The sequence below is a fragment of the Chiloscyllium plagiosum genome, unplaced genomic scaffold (genome assembly GCF_037043375.1).
Source record: "Chiloscyllium plagiosum isolate Xiang-an unplaced genomic scaffold, Cpla_swu_hap1 HiC_scaffold_9, whole genome shotgun sequence".
Lineage (NCBI taxonomy): Eukaryota > Metazoa > Chordata > Chondrichthyes > Orectolobiformes > Hemiscylliidae > Chiloscyllium > Chiloscyllium plagiosum.
In genome coordinates, this window is record NW_028270147.1 from 34,260,384 (window position 1) to 34,280,665 (window position 20,282).

Consider the following 20,282-nt stretch of genomic DNA (forward strand, 5'->3'; position numbering starts at 1 on the left):
TTCACCTGACCTGCACATCTTTTGACTGTGGGAGGAAACCGGAGCAGCCGGAGGAAACCCACGCAGACACGGGGAGAACGTGCAAACTCCACACAGTCAGTCGCCTGAGGCGGGAATTGAACCCGGGTCTCTGGCGCTGTGAGGCAGCAGTGCTAACCACTGTGCCACCGTGCCGCCCACCAAGAAGAGATTTAAAAGATTGCTTTACAATCTGCATTTAAAACAGCTATTCAAAGTGATTATCTGGAAGCTTCAATTACATTATTTTAAACAATAACTTACTGCGGTTTCTATATCTTCTGCACCAAGCTTCAGCTGGATTGCTGAAAACCCACCCATCTCTCCAAACTAGAAAAATAAAATATAATTCAGCAACTAGCTCAATGATCATTGTTTCAGAGGACAAATTGCATTAAAAGCAAGTTAAAAAACAAAGCAGAGCTACTAATTTCTCAATTTAACCAACGACATTATACAGCATCAAAGGAACAGGTGCCAAATGAACCGAATGTATACAAGTATCGAACTTTTATCTTGGATATTTTAAGCAGAATTTTCAAACATCACTGTCACTAAGGCTGAAGTCTTTCTGTGTGGCCCTGAGCTGAATAACAAAATGGATTTTTTGTAAAATCTAGGTAGAATTAAGAATTCTTATTTATAACATTGGTAAGGGAGAAGACACTACAAAACATGAGGATACACCGCAAAGTTGGCTATAGCAAGATGAGTACCTCCTCAGTCTCAGAACAGCAGCTAAATACCTTAGTTTACCAATAATTTGGGCAACACAACCCAAGGAGTGATGGAGCAGAAAATGTCAACAATAGTCCAAAGGCTCAGGATAATGCTCTGGGGATATAGGTTCCACTGATGGAATTTGAATTCAACTAATATTTCTTGAATTAAAAACCAATCCAATCAGGACCATTAGACAACTACTGATTGTTATAAAAACCCATCTGGAGAATGGGTTCACTTATGTCTTTTCATAAAGGAAATCTGCTATCTTTAACTAGTCTGGCCGACATGTGACTTCAGACCTACAGCAATGAAGTTGCTTATTAAAAGCCTCTGAAATGGCCTATGGAGCCAGTTGGGTCAAAATACAAAAGTGTCTAAATAAAAGAATAAAACCACCAGCATTAATCCAGGTACTAGAAACAAAAACACATTATTGCTTTAAGGAAGGTGTTAACTCTGCAACATCCGACTTATGAAAGTCTGAGGGAATGTATCAAAATTAGAGTTATCCCACTGACTAATGAAACAATAGCCTGACATTAAATATAAAGGATGATTCCAGGAGTACGGCTAGGTCCCAGATATTATCGTCACCTGTCCTTGGCATGTCCCGTGCTACCTGCAGGATAGGTGAACCAGAGTTGGCAGCACAATGGTATGCAGTTGGAAGCGGGTGACACCAGGCATACCAAAAAATAAGTTATCAATACAGTGAAGCCACAGCACAGGACTACTTGCATGTCAAACAACACAAGCAGCATGCAAGTGATAGAGCTAAGCAATTTAACAACCAAGAGCAGATTTAAATTCTGCAAAAGGTTTAAACTCTAAATTTAGGGCAACATAGTGGCTTAGTGGCTAGCACTGTTGCCTAACAGCTCCAGGGACCCGGGTTCGATTCCATCCTTGGATGAATGTGGAGTTTACACGTCCTCCCTATGTGTGTGTTGGCTTTCTCTAAAGATGCACAGTCTGGGTAGATTAGCTATGATAAATGTGGGCTTATGGGGATAGGACTAAGGGGGCTAGGTCTGTGTGGCGTGCTCTTTAGAGGGTCAGTGCAGATGTTGATAGGCCAAGTGGTCTCTTTCCACACTGTAGGATTCCATAAACCAGCCACATCCAACCGTGAACAGTGGTCAACAATTAAACAACTATTAGGAGGAAGTGATTCCACAAACATTCCCATCCTCAATGATGGGGAGCCCATTATACCAAACATTTCAATCAGTTTCAACCAGATGTGCTGGGTGGATGATCCACCATAATCCTTCTCCTGAGGTTCCTGCCATCAAGGATGCCGGCCTTCAGCCAATTTGATTCACTCCATATGATGTCAAGAAACTGGTGAAAGGCACCCGTATACTGCAAAGATCATGGACTCTGACAACAGTACTGAAGACTTGCACCCCAGAATTAAATGATCCCATAGTAAAGCTGCACTAGTACTGCTACAACACTGGCACTTACTTGGCATTGAGGAAAATTGCCCAAGTCAGTCCTGTGGACAAAAAGCAAGGCAAATCTAATCCAGTCAAATACTGACCAGATTAGCAGCAAATTGATGAAGGGGACCACAATAGTGCTATTAAGAGAAACTTATGCAACAAATAACCTGCTCAACAGATGTTCGGTTTGGAGTCCAGGATGGTCATTCAGCTGCTGACCTCATTACAGCCTTGGTCGAAACATAAACTACTAAGTTCAGCTCTGCAGGTGTGGCAACCCTGGACATGAAGGCAGCATTTGACATAGTACAGCATCAGGAAACTTCAGTGCAACTGAAGTCAATGAGGATAGGAGGAAAGTCTCTAATGACCTGAGCCATACTTAAGCACAAAAGAAGATGGTTGAGACTGTCAATCACCTCAAGTCCACAATGACACTGCAGGAGCTTCTCAGGGTAGTGTCCTAATCCCAAACTTGTTCAGCTGCTTCATTAATAACCTTCCTTCCATTAAAAGGATAAATTATGGATGTCCATTACCCACTGCATGTTCCATGCCATTTGCGCTGCCTCAAATACTAAAAGAGTACATGTTCGTATATAGCAAAACCTGGACAACATCCACTGATCAGTGGGAAGCAACACTCCCACCACACGTCAGGCAATGACCATCTTCAACAAGGGAAAACCCAATCATTTTCCCATGACATTCAATTGCATCATTGACAACACCTTGGGCATTACCATTGACCAAAAACTGAACTGGACCAGCCATATGCATACTGTGGCCATAACAACAGAAGCTAGCTCATTTCCTAAATCCTGAAATCCTGTCCATTATTTACAATGGCACAGCGAGGTCAAGTAAATGATGGATGACTCTCCACTTGCTTGTATAGTGGAGCCCCAACATTACTTGAGAAGCTCAGACTAAGCAGCTTGCTTGACTGACACTCCACCCAACACCTTCAACATTCTTTCCATCCACCAAAACATATTGGCAGCACTGATAAGTCTGCAAGATGCACTGTATCAACTCACCAAGGCTTCTTTAAAAATACCTTCGCAGCCATGAACCCTATCAGCAAGGAGGAGAAAGGAAGCAGAAGCATGGGAACATCACTATCTACTTCCCTCCAAGCCACATGCCATCGTGACATGGAACCTTATCACTGTTACTGGGTCAAAATCCTGAAATACCTCCTGAAAAACACACTGTACCTACTTTCCATGAACTTACAGAAGTTCAAGGTGGCAGCTCGGTACCACCTTCTTAAGCATAATTAGGGAAGCGCAATAAATGCCGGTCTAGTTTGTGACAACCACATCCAGTGAATGAAAATAAAAACGTACAAGTGTGGCTCAGCAGCAAACTGTTCACTTCCGATAAACAAATGCTGTATCCTCTACGAGGTGCCAGATACAAATAGGCACTTGTTACAAAATACCAGGGGTGTTAACTCAAATGTAAAGTGGGGATAATTAAATATCACTGTAAACATTTCTAACATACAGTACTGCTAAAATGAATGTGATGAATATTTCAACAAAGTGTTAAGAAGATGTAGGTATACACTGTACCTTTAAGAGAGACTGAAAGCTGGCATGACCCACAGCAGCACAGAGTGTGCTGAAATAATTTAAAATTATATTGCAGGCAATTTTTGGAATGTGTGAAAAACTAATGATGAGCTGTACAACTCAAAAGATGAAGTATTTTGACCTACACCCAACTTTTCACGAGTACCTGAGAACTAACGAGCTTAGTGCCAAATTATCAGAACTAAAGTAAAGAAATTTATTGGAACCAAACTTAGTTTGTGGATTACATCTAGGTGTTGATTGAAAGTTCATTTACTGAGATATTGGTATGGTGCTGGCACTTCCACTGACTTACATGATAACTCTTGCAATGCAGTACAGTTAATTTTGCATTCATAGACAGTCTTACAAAAGCAAAATGAGAGCAAAACTTAACTAAAATAGGAACAGCTAGTAAAATAGTGTTGATCCATTACTGGAAGTGCTTACTAGTATTTTGAGCAACATGTGGAAATAGATAATAACAGTCATAAAGACTTATCTCTATCTAAATAAGGATAAACCTCATTTCAACTGGCTACATTTAACATACTGCAAAGTAGGCCTGCAATAATAAAGCAATTCAATTATCTAAATTGGAATTAATTGTTGTAATACATTCAGCAATGGTTTGCACCCAAGTCGATTAGTTCAACCAGCAGATGCTTTCAAAAGATCCATCATTGCTTTAATATATAAATTTGATTCGACAAAATTTGTTGTGATGTTTTAGCCATCTGTTCCACAACTTGTTTGTAAGAAAACATTGCTCAAATTTTTTATTCACTTATGATACCTTTCCAAATTCTGCATCTGACAGAAATCCAAAATCCCCACATCCAATAAAATATTTAACTTTTATCAAGTACTCCCGCAGCTGAAGGGATTAAGTTTCTAGTTCAATAAACTTTCCTCAACTCAGTCCTTCAGTTCAAGGTTCAATCCGTTGTCTTGCCAAATTTGTTCCATCAACTCTGAATCTTGCTTGTGACATGGAGAGCAAAACTTGAGGATATCAGATATGCTACATCAAGAAGTTTCAAAATAAAACAACACTAGAAGTACATTCCATCATTTCATTCCTTTTTGTCACTTTTAACTAACAGTGCTTAAAATGTAGCCAACAAAATACTCAGATCCATTTTCTTATGTTATTCCCTGAAGATCACTATTTAATTAAATAGACTTCTTTAGTCTAATCTTATGACTTCATACTGCCTGTGTGCCACATGTCAGCCTGCCACCCAGCTTACCCAGATCACTGTGCCAACAGGTTAATATCAGAGGCCACTGCGCTGAATCCAGTATTATTTGCATTAAATCTTGGGCAAAGTTCCACCCTCCAAGTAACTTTTAAAATTTATAAAACTCGGCATGAACTGAACTCCCAAGTTTTTTCTGCTAACATGTTTTCATTCTAAAGTCTCCCCATACACCTTTCAGGGACAATCTAGTAGAATAACTTTTCATCTATATTGTGATATATGTTATTAGATAAACAATACCTGCTTCATTCTTCCATAAACTCTATAATCTCCTAAAAAAAAATCAAATAAACTGCTCAAGATATCAACTGTCTGTCTGATCCTAGGCTGATTATGAAACATGTTTGTCCTTCCAAATTATTTCTGCCATTATGTATGACGATGAACACTGAAAAATATTGGTAATGCTTAGTCAATGTGTTCAAACAAGTGTCACTGCTCTTGAAAGAAACCTTTCAGAATTTTCCAGAGCTTTGCTTCCCCTCAATTCCCTAAATCTCACCATTCAGCCCGGCAGTAGTGCAAAGAACAGGGGAATGGATAGCATTTTCAAAGAACTGCGATGGCATAATTAGCTCAATTACCTCTTTCTGTGCTCAGTGTTTCTACTCTTTAGTAGTGTTACAAAACAGTTTCTAGTCGCCTCTATAAAACTTTCAAGGGTAAAAACAGTGAAAGCAAAAACTCAAGTCTGCCACAGCCCTCTTCTTAATATGACCAATGACTGCCTTGGCAAAAAAATCTATTGTTTTTTGCGTACCGCTTGCTTCCAGTTGATATAAAGACTTCTTAAATTATGCTTCATACCTCTTGCCTCTCAATCCATTTACTTGTTAACCGGTTTAATTTAACTATCCTGCTCCTTTCCTGCACGTGTCAGAATGTTTTGTACAACTGTTACTTAAGACCTTCCATGACTTCATTTTTCCTCTACTGCCGTATTTATTATACAAGGATAAACAATTGGATGGCCTAAATATTTACAATACATTTACAGGTGTCCATTATCCTTCAGTTGTTTTGCAATCTGATTAAGTATATGAAAAAAGAATGGAGGGAGAGAAGAGTGACTGTAGTATGGGAGAGAAAAATGAGAAATTAGTGTTAATTAATGGAATGCTTACCCGATTAACCAAATCTATGAGCCATCCATAAGGTTCCTGGAAAGGAAAGATAAAAGTAAGCAAAAATTATTTTGTCAGCAATTATAATCAGCAAATCCACGTAACTATATGATTGAATGATAATGGCAATTTCCAGTCTCATGACTGATATCACTTAGAAGGTGAAGGTCAGGAGGCTCACGGGAACACCACATCCTGGAAGTTCCCCTCCAGTAGTCTCACTCTTGTGACTTAGCATGACGTTATTTTCCTTTCCCTCACAAAGCCAAAGTTTTGGAACTTAGTCTTCACCGCATTGTGGGAGATCCTTCATATTACACAAGCTTCAAAGAAGTGGCTCACCAGCTTCTCAAGGGCAATGAGGAATGATTGATAAATGCAGACCTTTTCAGCAATGCCTTTTCTCATGAATAATTGGATCAAAAGATAATACTACAACGAGCCAACTAGAAAATAAATATAGCCTCATCAGTGACTAAACAAACTTTGCCATTACTGTATTACAAGCTCAACTATAAAATTCTTTTCCCATATGCAGTTACCAAACTTGCTTAATTCCTTTATATACGGCATGTCGATATGGCACCAAAGGATCAAGTGCACAGTGAAAACTGCACAATACAAAACAATTTACCAAGTGACATCAGAAAAAAAAAGAGGCCTATAAACCCCACCCACCACACATCCCTATAGAATTTGAGGGGCAGTATGACAAGAGGCAGCAGACAAGTTTTCATAATTGTATAGTGTAGGAGAAGCAGAAAAAGGAGCAACTTCCTTCGATGGCTTACAAACATTAAAATATATGAAGTATGCAAAATCTAGACCAATGAAATGATGGAACCTATCACCAATCTGGAAGAATGTTACCATGATATCTAGTGATTTGTGGTATGTATTTCATCTTTCTTGATGTTAATTTGAAATTGGAAGAAAGCCAAATAGATCTCCAGGCAGTCAGCAATAGCAATTCCATCAACCATTTAAGTAGTCAATCAAATTGAGTTATTCTGACAGCAACTCAGGAGGTAAATGCACCAATTATCTTACTTAAAACAAAACTGAAGAGTGGGAAATAAGGATGGATACAAATGCAAAGCAGACACTAAAAATGTTTTTATAAGTTATTATATTAAAAATTGGGGAATTATCATAAAGAAGAAACTTGACATCACATACAAATAACATTAGTTCAAACCTTATAATGGCAAAAAAAAAATGACTATTAATAAAACACAAGTTTTCCAGAACCAGAAAGGTTACTCAAAAATAATCATGAATTTGGTACAACACTAAAAATAAAGCACCTTATCAACAAAGCATAAGGTAAACGCATGGAATAACATCTTCTACACCTTTCTGCTTTCACCTCAGGTCTGGTTTTGGATATATCTATATTGTTACTTTCTGAAAAATTAAGTGCAATTTGAGCAGAGGTGCAGATCATACTGCAATTATATAGAACCTTGGCAAGATCATAACTGAAGTAATGTGTACAGTTTTGGTCTCATTGCCCAAGAAAAGATATACTTGCCAAAGAGGAAATGTAACTGAGGTTCTCTAAACTAACTCCTGGGATGAAGGGACTGTCTTAGGAGCAAAGACTAAATAGACTGGTTCTATATTCTCTGGAATTTAAAAGAATCAGTAGCATTCCCTTTCTAACTCTCTTTTTATGCAAGAATGAACATGCTATATACAGGAAGGACATTTCCCCTGGCTGGGAGATAAAGAACCAGGGAACACAGATTCAGAAGAAGAGACAGGCCAATTTGAACTGAGATGTGAAGGAATGTCTTCACTCAGAGGTTATTGAAGCTTTGTAATTCTCTGCCTCAAAGGCTCTGAAATTGGGTAAGTTAAACATAAACAGACATACTGTATATCTTAAAAACATCAAGAAATGTGGGGATAGTGCAGGAAGATGTTGTTGACATAAATGATCAACACAATAATGAAACTATGGAGTTGACCAAATGGCTAAATGGCCTACCATTATTTTATTAACACTCTTACCAAAAGAAATAAGCCTTGGGAGTTTCCATGGGGAGAGGAGGGAGGGTGAGAGTGGAGAGAAGTGAGACAGGATTATACCAGACGCTCAGAATCATGCCATGGACTAATGGTCCTTTTCAGGTCAACTTTGGTCTTGCTTCCTCAACCACCTACTGACACAAAAATACCAGCTGCCCACTGCAAGGACAAAAATTTATTTCAACAGGGAAAGGTATGTACACTCAAATATCTACTTTAAATAAACTCAAACTGAAATGGATTCCTATATTTTCAAAAACAAAAACAGAAATTGCTGGAAAAGCTCAGCAAGTCTGGCAGCATTGTGGACAGAAAGCAAAGTTAACATTTCAGGTCCAGCAACATTCCTCAGAACTGCTATGTTTTATTTGCCATAACACTGCTGTTCAAAGGCATTCCTTTCTGTATCATACAGTGCCAGTCTGAGTAGACACAAGTATTTACCTCATGCCACACTATCTAACCCACCTTTTGTAGATTGACTGGTGGTGAAATGGCATACATTTTGCCATCCCCAAAAACATCTGCCCAATTCCTTTGGCATACTTTCATTCGGTTCTTGAAATGGTACTCGGTCCCTGGATTGAAAGCCTGTAAACCCAAACAAAATGATTAATATTTTATACAATGTATGAACTACCAGTCATTTAAAATTATAAGGCTCTGTCATGTTAAACTAGCAAACTGTGTAAACATTTAATCCTAAAGCTGAAAAAAATGCTCTCTGAAGCCTTGACTTACTTCATTCCTTCAATAGCACTAAGCAGGTGTAATTTGCTGCACAGGTCTTCGCCTATATGCTTTTCAAACTGAAAAGTGGAACATCTGGGTGGGAGCAATCTAACTCTGATATTCCTTCTACTTAGTAAATCAATTTTTTGCTGCAGACAGTCATAGCAAAAATAAAAGAATTATCCAGATCCTCAAAATTTTACAGCTAGCAGTTAAATGCTGCTGGTTGAACTTTGAGGAAATACTAATGGAAGTAGTTTTAATGTGCTACTCCCACAGACATAGAACCTTGGGTCAATTGTGTTTAGTTATGTGTGTGACTAGAATAACTGTAGCACAGGAGGCCACTAAGTTCCATATCGTACCCTTCACCAATACCCTGCAAGTTTTTCTTCAGACACTTATAGGTACTCTTTTGAAAGCCCAATGGCATCATTCTCTACCACATGCAGACTGCATTCGGGATCTTAACTACTCGCTATAGACTCAGATGTTTATGGCATATGAAGAAGCCATTCACCCATTATGTCCTTACCAGTCATGTAAAAGATTTGATTACATTAATTCCAATTTTAACTTTTGATGCATAGCCCTGGAGGCTATGGCAACACAAGCAAGTGAACATTTAAATAATACTCAATTGTTACAAGTTTCTGACTTAGTTACACTTTCAGATAGTGAATTCCAGACTCTCATCACCCTCTGGGTGAAAAAACTCCCTCAACTCTCCTCTTAGCTCACTATTTCCCACTTTAAATCCATTCCTCCAATTAATGACCCCTCTACAAATGAAAAAGGTGCCTTCTCATCTATCTTATTTATGTTTCTCAATTTCATCCACCTCTATAATGTCTCCTCTCAAACTTCACTGCATCAACCTAGCCAATATTTCCTTATGCCTCAGATCCTCCAGCCCAAACAACAACCAGGTAATTTTCCTCTGTACTCGGTCTCGTGTCATCATGTCTTTCCTGCCCCAGTTGCAGTACAACCAGTATTTCAAACAGTTGCAGCATAACTTCCCTGTTCTAATATTCTATGCCTTGGCTAATAAAGGCAAGTATTTCATATGCTTTCTTAACCACCTTCCCTTCTACCTTGAGTTAGATATATGCACTAAGGTCCCTCTGATCTTCAGTATTGTCCAGGATTCTACCATTCGTAGTGTAATCTCTGACCTTGTTAGCCCTCTCTCTTCCATGTTTAATTCCATAATGTTAAAAAAAGCGATGTCACTGATGGTTGTTTTGTCAATAATCTTAAATGAGCATCATGAGATTCACTGTTCTTCCACCAATGGGAACTGTTTCTCTCCAGATCAAATCTCTTTTCAACCTTCTCTTTTCTAAAGACATCAAAATCAGCTTCTCCAATTTTCTCACATAACTTAAGGTCCTCACCGCAGGAAACATTTCCATAAATATCTTCTGTATCTTCTATAGCCTAACAAATTATTCATGATTACTGCTGTTCAGAATTGTAGAAGAAACCCCAGCTGAGGCCGAACCAGACATTATAATTGTTCATTATTGTTTATTTGTTTTTGTACCCTGTGCCTCTATTTGTAAAGTCCAGGATCCCATATGTTGTCTTAACTATGGTCTCAACTAATTTGTCTCTTTCAACAAGTTGTGAATAATAATCTCCAGAATTATGCCCTTCATTTTATATTGTCTCTTCTAGCTCTTCACATCAAAACATTGCACTTCAGTTTTTTAAATTAATTCTCACGTGCACTTTGCTTTCAAAGCAAACTCCCTTATTTTGGAGACGAGCTGCTTTCATACGCCTTTACAATTATTGCTCATAGGGACAACCACACTGCTGTAAGGAAGGAATGTAATCTTGCACCAAAGACAGTGAAGGAGTGATAACATATCCAAGTGAATTTGCTGAGAGACTTTGAGGGAAAAATTGTGGATGGTGGCGTTCCTAAGTATCTGCTACCTTTGTCTTTCCAGGTAATGAAGGTGCTGTTGGAGGAGGTTAGTGAGTTACTTGTCGATGGTATACTTGTGCATCAGTGGTGGAGGGAGTAAATGTTAAGGGTGGAAGAGGAGATGCCAGTTTAACTCATTCAAGTGTCGAGAATACCATTATACTTCTGAGTGTGTCTTGGAAATGGTGGGCATGTACTGGGGAGACAAAAAAATGAGCTAGTTACCACAGAATTCCTAGCCGATGATCTGCTTATGTAGCCACTACATATATAAGTGCGTGTGTATATAATATATTGCTGGCCCAGTTCTGCGACTGGTAAATAGTAGCTCAGTATGTTTATAGTAAGAGATTTAGCAATGTCATTTAATGTCTAGGCGAGATGGTTAAATTGTCTCTTGTTAGAGATAGATAGTTATTGCCTGGCACCATGGCGCAAATGTTATTTGTCACTTATCAGCCCAATCTTGGCTGTTGTTCAGATCTTTCTGCACATGGACATGGACTACTTCAGCATCTGAAGTGTTGTAAATATTGAAAATTGTGTAACTTTATGTGAACATCCCCACTTGTAACCTTATGATAGAAAGAAGGCCATTGATGAAACAGTTGAAGATATTTGGGTTTAGAACACAACCCTGAGGAACTCTGGGGGCTGAGATGACTGACCTCTAGCTCTTTTGTTCATGTTTGTAACACAATTGTAATGAGGTCAGGAGAAGTGACCCTGGTGGAACCCAAACTAAGCATCAGTAAGGTTATTCCTTTTGGAGTGTTGCTGAACAGTACTATTGACAATCACTTCCATCAATTTTAAAATAATCAGTATTGATTGGATTTGTCCTGATGTGTGTACAGGACCTATCTAGGCAATTTTCCACATTGTCAGGTAGATGCCAGTGCTGTAGCTGTAATGGAACTGCTTGGTTAGGGCACATCAAGAACTGGAAGGCATATTTTCAGTACTACTGCTAGAATGTTGTCAAGATCCACAGTATCCAGTGCAGTTTCCATAATATCAAGGCAGACTCCAGTGCCTTCAGCTTTCCTTGATGCCATGTGAAGTTAATTAAATTGACTGAAGAACAATAATGTATGGGGAGCTCAGGAGGGAGCCATGTCTAAGTACTACAGCATAACACAAGATATTAAGATCAAGAGATTCAGCTTTTCGTGCTATTAATCATGAAATCTAGCACAATAACATATATGAAAAGAAATTGAAGTTTAGATTTTCACTCCAATACACTTAGATATTACCAAATGTAAATCTTACATGAGCAAAGATCATTAGACAGTGCTTTTTAAAATGGAATTTAGTCAGTGCCTGTTTTACCACCAGTGGCTAATTACAAACAACTGAAAATGACTTTTTAAAAAGTATATTAGAAGCAATTATACAGATGAAAGATAGTCAGTTTTTTAGTAAATTAAACACAATTTAAAAGCTTTTAATGAAAGTCTATTAGCATCCTAGCATATCCAGTTTAAGAGTTTCTAATGTTATATTTTTGCACAAAAGATGGAGGGGCTTGATTTGTACTGGACATAATTAGCACTTGAAATTCGCAACATTTCATGGTTTAGCAACTTGACAAAAGCTACAGCAACCTAGCAGAAAAATACTCAAAGCACTTATGCGTTGCAATGCTACAGTCATCTTCATACCATGGTGAGCACTCCCATAAGACCAATGGGAATTGGGTCCTGTTTGACTCGCTCTGCAACCAGATCTACTAAAAGCATCACCATATTGTATATTCCTTCATGGATTTCTGCACCCCATTTGTGGACAGCACTCGATGTTAATAACTGTTGAAAAGACAACACAACAATAGTGTAATTACTTTCCCTGGATGTTTAGCTGTTGAGAACAATAAAAACATTAAGCAACAAGTAATATATGAAACATTTCCAAATCCAATGTTATCATCCAAAACAGATTTTCTCATAAGTTTAACCTTTCAAATATTTGGACACAATTTTCTCTGATTTATATCACTGAACATCGGTTTCAAAGTACTTGCAAAGTACTTTATTAGCCTTTACTTGTAGCATGCAAAGGATGTGCACCACTAGGTGTCAAAGATATGCAGGCTAGGTGGATTAGCTATGGGAAATGCAAAGGTACAGGGATTGGTGGGGGGGGGGGGGGGGGGGGGGGGAGATTCTGGGTGGGTCAGTGGTGACCCTTCTTTGGAGGGTCAGCGTGGACTCAATGGCCTGCTTCCACACAGTGGGGATTCTATGATTCTAGGTTTGCTTTGACCTCACCCTGAAAACACTCTTACTAAGCACATGAAAAAGATCAATTAGACTTTCAAAATATTGTTCAATCCTAGAAATTAGAATTCAGAATCAATTTTGTTCTTTGCTAATGTGAAAGTGGGTCTTTTACCTTTTTAAATGCTTCTGGCATACATCGATCTGTAAACCTTTTGCAATTTTCATCAGCATCTGCAAGACCTAAAATGATTAGACACAGAAGTCAGATACAAAAAAAAAGACAAAAACGCCCGAGCACCAGAACTGGTCACTCGGGCAGGAGCAATTACTGGAATTTCTCAGCAGCCTGATTGCTTTAAAATCTAACTTGTACCATTTCAAGGAAAGCAAAGGAAAAATATTCAGATACTAAATGTAACAAGTTTCTCAACCACACCCCATTTCAGTCACAAGTAAATGGTATGTTTCTGATCTGCAGACATTCTGTAATTAGTTAAATGCACAAACCTCAGGGTGATTTCACTGATTTTTTAAATAAAGAGTATTCTATATTTTAATTAAATGAACTGCTTTGAAACATTCTTCAGTCCAAAGACATTTCATGTTCACCAGGTTATCTGGGGTTAACCTGGTAACTCAGCAATTCACTCATCTATATAGAAGGACAGAGCATATTAAGAAAGCATGTGGGATACTTATCCTTGAACACACACATTTGTTAAAGTAGGAAGATGTCTAAGTTACTCTCAACACCATGGGTACCACCATGCCCATCACCTCTCATTCCCAGTGTATTCAAATAGCCAGAGTCTGGGTGTGCAAGAGTGAAACTCAATAAAACAGCCATTTCTCTTTAATTCCACAATTTGTTCAGCTTTCAACAACATGAAAGTTATCTGCATATTGACTGATACAATAAGCAAAACATGCCCTCTTTACTGAATTCTAATTTTCCATCAGATTTGGTTTGTGATTGCATTCATATTATGTCTGATTTACTCATAGGGGTGGTAGGCAGGCTGCTGTAATTTGTCTTTGAATCCTTGTAGCACTTACCAAGCCGTGCCAGGTATGTGGATGCGATCAGGCACTTGCCCAATGATTCTTCACGTTTATAAGGGATGGACCAGTGATCTGTAAACACTCGACTTTCCAATTCATAAAGATTTGTGGTGGGAAATTCAATGCTTCCTGAGCAGTTTCCATTCTCATCATTGCTCCTCTGCAACAAAAGAAATCTGAATTAACACAAATTAACCCCTTAAGATGACCATTCTCTGAATTTTCCTAGACTCATTATTGAAACTACGTAACAGTTATTCTCATCTTCCCCTAAACTCACTATAGAAACATATACTGTTAAAGAATAAATTAGTCTTTAGTTTCATTTCAGTATTGCTGAAGAAAGGACATTTTGTCAAAGCTTTTCATCTTTCACTTATCAGTACATTCACAAGAATACCAATGGAGAGGGGGACAAAAATGTTTTACTGTATGGGAACACTGAGTTGTTGATCAGTGGACCATATTGGTGAAGGCCTTTGCCATAGAAAATAGACACGCTAGATGACTGGCAGTTAACTGCAAAATTCATTTAAAACTAAACCATGCAGGCTGACTCTGATTGGCCATGACATTGCCCAAGGAATAAATCAGAGAAAGGCTGTTGTTAGTATTGTTGAAATAGACACATTGTACACAGGGAGTTTTGAGAAGATTTGTAGCTCAGGTTGAGGTTCGGGATGTAGGTTTGCTCACTGAGCTGGAAGGCTCATTTTCCGACATTTCATCACCATGCTAGGTAACATCTTCAGTGAGCCTCTGGACGAAACCTTTGTCTGGAGGCTCACTGAAGATGTTACCTAGCATGGTGACGAAACATCTGAAAATGAAACTCCAGCTCAGCAAGCAAACCTACATCCACATTGTACTCACTTTGCCCCTTCTTTATTAATATGCATCTTCCAAAATGCACAAGTGCACCAGACTGTGAGCTGACTGAATCTTGGTAGAATCAATGTGAAACTGAATTTTAGTGAAACTCCTAGCTCCCTCAGGATTATTTAGCAAATGCTGCTCAATTGCAAAATCACTACTAATGTTGGACAATGTTTTGAGTTTTGCAAACACAGGCTGTTTGGATACAGTTAGCACCTTGCTGAACATACTGCTTCAAATGTTCCACCAATCTTTAGCAGCTTTAACCTTCATTCATAGCCGTATACCTACAATGAAATTCACATACCACTTTATTCATTTTTTTGGAAAGTAGAATGACTTTTTGGCTTGATGGCAGGATCCAGTTAGTTAGTGATGAACACCACCCATATTACTCATGCATAGTAGCAGAATGAAACCACTAGATTTATCTGTTACTCAGAGTTCCGAAGTACTTACCTATCCAGGGCTATCAGAGTTAAACCAGGGAATTTTTAAGACTGAACGAGGGGCCTCAAGTCCAATTTGTGTGGTGTGCAGCAAGACGTGATCGGATCAGATTTACAATTATCGCTCAGAATACCTTCAATGTATCCTATCTGAGCATGAAGCATTCACTGCAAGCAAATGGTTTGGACTCTAATTATCTGCTTGCTTATAAGGTAAAAACAATGACTGCAGATGCTGGAAGCCAGATTCTGGATTAGTGGTGCTGGAAGAGCACAGCAGTTCAGGCAGCATCCAAGGATCGCTGCTCCTTGGATGCTGCCTGAACTGCTGTGCTCTTCCAGCACCACTAATCCAGAAGATGTTTGCTTATAAGGCCAATCTTAAAATTAGTGGAATTGGGGTAATCACAATTTATATAGTGACCAATGAAGGTAGGCTTGTGATAACCAGTAATCGGCAGATTTCTCAACTTGTTGCATTTCCACACAGAAAGAACACATAGACACATCATGTCTATTTCACATAAACAAGATTAGCAACAGCCATTCTGGCTCATTTCTCAGGACAATGTTGTGACTAGAGTCAACTGTTGCCTTCTGGAACTTCTGTAGTCTATGTACTGTATGTAGAGCCAGAGTACCATGAGGGAAGGAATTCCAGGATATTAACCCAGTTACATGAAAGAACTGTCAGTCATCATAGCATTCTCCATAGTAATACCTCCATCGCAGCCCATGTGCCAACCACCCAAGACACTTCCCATCCAGTAAAAATGTTGCTCCCCTTTATGTTGGTGTTCTTATCAATCTCCTGAGTTGAAAAACTTCAACAAAGTTGTCCTTTCATCGTTAAGTTCTGTACTATCAAATAACAACTTGCATACCTGTTGCAGTTTACATAATTAATGTAAACACTAACTGCACTCTCGCTAACTCAGGATTACTTTTGTACTCAAAATAGTTAGAAAATTACGATAAGATAAACCAGCATGCTTAGTATTATACTTCAAATTTCCATGCACTACAGATTAGACAGCAAATTTACAGTGGACTATTTAGGGCATTTCTCAACAAACTTAGGAGGACATATTTCTGAGGCTCTAGTCAGGCCATATTTGGAGTACCGTGCACAGTTTTGGGCCCTATATCTGAGGGAAGATGCACTGGCCCTGGAGCATGTTCAGAGGAGGTTCACAAGAATGGCCCCACGAACAAAAAGCTGAACATATGAGGAACGTCTGAGGACTCAGGGTTTACACTCAATGGAGTTGAGAAGGATGAGGAGGGATCTAGTTGAAACATGTAGAATACTGAACGGCCTGGACATAGTGGATGTTGGGAAGATGTTTCCATTGGTTGGAGAGACGAGAACCTGAGGGCATAGCCTTAGAGTAAAGGGAAGCCCTTTTACAACAGAGATAAGGAGAACTTCTTCAGCTAGAGAGTGGTGAATCTATGGAATTCACTGCGACTGAAGGCTGTGGAGACCAGGTCATTGAGTGTATTTAAGACTGAGATAGATAGGTTCTTGATTGTCAAGGGGATCAAGGGTTATGGGGAGAAAGCAGGAGAATGGGGATGAGAAACTTACCAGCCATGATTGAATAGGCTGATTCGATAGGCTGAATGGCCTAATTTCTGCCCCTATGTATAATGGTCTAGATTAGGTAAATACAAGGAATTACAAGAAATGCAGTTTAAGTCAAATGAGGCAGTGGCAATGTCAAACTCATTTTTTAAAATATCAGTTCATGGAATGTGGACATTGCTGGTTATGCCAGTACTGTATTTATTGCCCACCCCAAACTGCCCCTTGACTTGAAGGGCTTGGTAGGGCTATTTCAGAAGGCAGTTAAGATTCAAATCACATTGCTGTGGATCTCAAGAGACATATACACCAGACCAATTAAGGACGACAGATTTAATTCCCTCAAGAACATTACTGAAAAAATGAGAAGGGTGTTTGCAGAAACAGCAAACAATAAAGATTACATAGGAAAAGTGCTTCAGTGGAGTGGAATGCAGTGAAAGTCAGTGTGAGCCTTAAAAAGGATTTAGAACACATTTTTATTTACATCAAGAATAAAAACTCAAGTAACAATTCCAATGCATTCAGATCAAATTTGGTAACTTGTTTCATGTTATGTGCGCATAATAATTCAAGCTGACTTTACTGGTTGTTGTGTCCCTTCTTTCTGAAAAGATGCATTAAAACTTGGAGGAGGTCCAATAAAAGGATGTTGTTTGGATTTATCCGATACTCCATTTTTTTCCAAATTTCAGGTAGTCACAACTTTGCATTTCACCTCTATAAATCACAATTATATCTAATCTACAGTGTAGAAAGATTACGTTGTCTGATCCATTAGTCATAGAACTTCTAAAGTTAATTAGCAACAGCAAATACTAGATTAAAACTTTGAAGTCAAACATCAATATTCAATAGTGTTGATCTGCAAAAATTTGATGCAAGAACTTGGTACCAATGCTTACTAAATGACTGTTTGCACATGAAGTGAATGGATTTCAGCCTTTCTCTGCAAATTCAACCTCCACATACAAGCAGAAACTCAACATTTCAACCGAAGGAGGCCTCAAGCAAACTGGATTTATCAGTCACTAGTCCTCAGTAAAAGGAGCTGCTCAACCTCTTGCGCTCTGTGAGATACACAGGAATGTGTCAATAATCCTCAAAAAATGGGATCATATGTAATTAATTGTCAGCACAAATGCTTCATAAAAGGGAATTTAGCAGCAATTTTTCAGTGCAGACAGCACCTTCACAACTAGTCAATAGCATTCTTTCCTCGGATTCAGAAAGCTACTGTGCAAGTCCATACGTAGAATATCAATTATTGAGCCCACCATGTATGCTGGCTCTCAAACTGAGCAATTCACCTCGAGCCATTTCCCTGTCTTCTCCCCATAATATATTTTCTTTTCAGACAATAATCCAAACTCTTCTTAAATGCCTGGACTGAAGTTCCTTCAGACAGATTCAGATAGTTCATTCCCGATTTTAACCATTAAAAGAAAGATTACTTTCATGATTCCCTTACATTTGTATTCTCTCATTCTTGGTTGTTCCAACAGGGAGAGCACTATTTCCCTGTCTGCTGTATCCAATACAGTCATGATTCTGAGTACCTCAATCAAATCTTCACTCAACATGCTCCAAAGATAACAGATTGGAGAAATTCAGACTGTCTACATAACTGAAGTTCCTTAACCTTCTTGCAAATCTTATTTAATTTTTATTCTTGAACACAATCTGGACTGACATTCCAGTTGCAGCACTTAGGGAGTGCTGCCAGTGCATCGCTGAAGATCAGCTGCACTATTGGAGGCACTGACCTTTGGATGAGACATGGGCTCTTTTACATCGGTCAATGTCACTACTTTAAAGAACAGGATATTTCTCAGAGTGTCTTGGTCCATATATATGCCTCAGTATACACCTAAAAACAGATCTCATAATTACCCACTGTCCTTCATATGAGCTGGCTGTGTACAGCGATTATGACAGCAATTTTACTACTTGCGAAGTGTGAAGTTATTTCCGAAGTCACGAAAGGTACTAAATCAATGATAGATCTTATTTTTTATTTCTTACTCTCTCTTTTTCTTCAGATGCTGATACATATTTCCAGAACCTGCAATACTGTATTTTCAAATGAACAATGTTATGGTCAAAATGTTTGGCTATTGGCTGCCATAATACTGCTATTTTTATACAAGCATAAGAAACTTTCAATTACATTGACACACAATTGGGGCAACAAGATTCAGTGTTAAAACAGGTATGCTTCTGCAACTTCTACTCCAGAATGCTTAGAAAAGTCATCTTAAATGATCAGGTTATGTCTCATGTGCACAAAAATCATACCTTTCTATAACTGAAGATCCAAAAATCAAACTATTTTCCCTTACTACCAACTCCACATCAATACTTGGTTTAAGATGAACATGTCTGCAATTTTTACATGTGGCTCTGAAAAGGATATACAATCTGTTCTGCTGTAATTGCATTCTCATGTGGCCTCATGTTAGAGAAAATCACATAAAAGAAATAACAGTTCCTATGGGAAAAACAGGGTTAGGGGAACCCACCAAAAATATCAGTAAAAATAAAAAAAAGCTATCCTAACACAAAAGGTAGCACAGTCTAAGTAAATGTTAAAATCATATTTTAATGAAATAATACAACAAATTTAACATTTTAAGGGGCTAGTGAGTTTGCCGAGTTACAGTATTGTGTTAAGACAAGGGCTGAGGGTCGTCATCATTATTTTCAGATGCAGCTCTGTGCGCAGGACTACGACAAAAGAAAATATTTAGTCCAGAAGTGGATGGGCTTTGATTCATTGCCCTCAGACTATTTCTTGGGGGTTGGCTTAAAAAAGGCATCTAGATTTTGCTGCTTTGCCATGTGTGCCTAAAAAATTAGCTATAAAAGCTGCTATTGCATGCTGGTCCAAGATTTAAATGAGAGAGGTTGCGTTCGGAGGTAGAAACAGCACTTTGATGAATTTTTTTTTCCTGCAATAATTTGTAAAAACATCTTCAAAAACATCAATGCAAATGATTAGGCAGAAATTGCCCTGTCATCCAACCTCTTTTGCTTGAGCTGAAGTAAACACCCGAGTGGATATTAGGTAACCAGGGATGGAATTGTGTAATAGCCATCAGGAGTTCACATTTTTTAAAAAATTGTTCCATAATTCACCAATTGTGTTACCGCCAAATCACATTGATGAAACGCACATTATATGAGAACGACATGTATGCAGCATTTTGCTTCGCC

At 38.5% G+C, this 20,282-nt stretch overlaps 1 protein-coding gene across 3 annotated transcripts in view; it reads right to left on the reverse strand.

Annotated features, from left to right (window-relative positions):
* The window catches only part of usp24 (ubiquitin specific peptidase 24), a 185,558-nt gene that overhangs the window by 144,101 nt on the left and 21,175 nt on the right, over positions 1 to 20,282 (reverse strand). For all 3 annotated transcript variants that reach the window (XM_043699013.2, XM_043699012.2, XM_043699014.2), the window contains exons 2-7: positions 14,148 to 14,313; positions 13,264 to 13,331; positions 12,534 to 12,677; positions 8,664 to 8,786; positions 6,162 to 6,197; positions 283 to 348 (exon numbers count right to left, since the gene is read on the reverse strand). In XM_043699013.2, the coding sequence (XP_043554948.1) occupies positions 283 to 348; positions 6,162 to 6,197; positions 8,664 to 8,786; positions 12,534 to 12,677; positions 13,264 to 13,331; positions 14,148 to 14,313 (603 nt within the window). The remainder of the gene's footprint in view (positions 1 to 282; positions 349 to 6,161; positions 6,198 to 8,663; positions 8,787 to 12,533; positions 12,678 to 13,263; positions 13,332 to 14,147; positions 14,314 to 20,282) is intronic.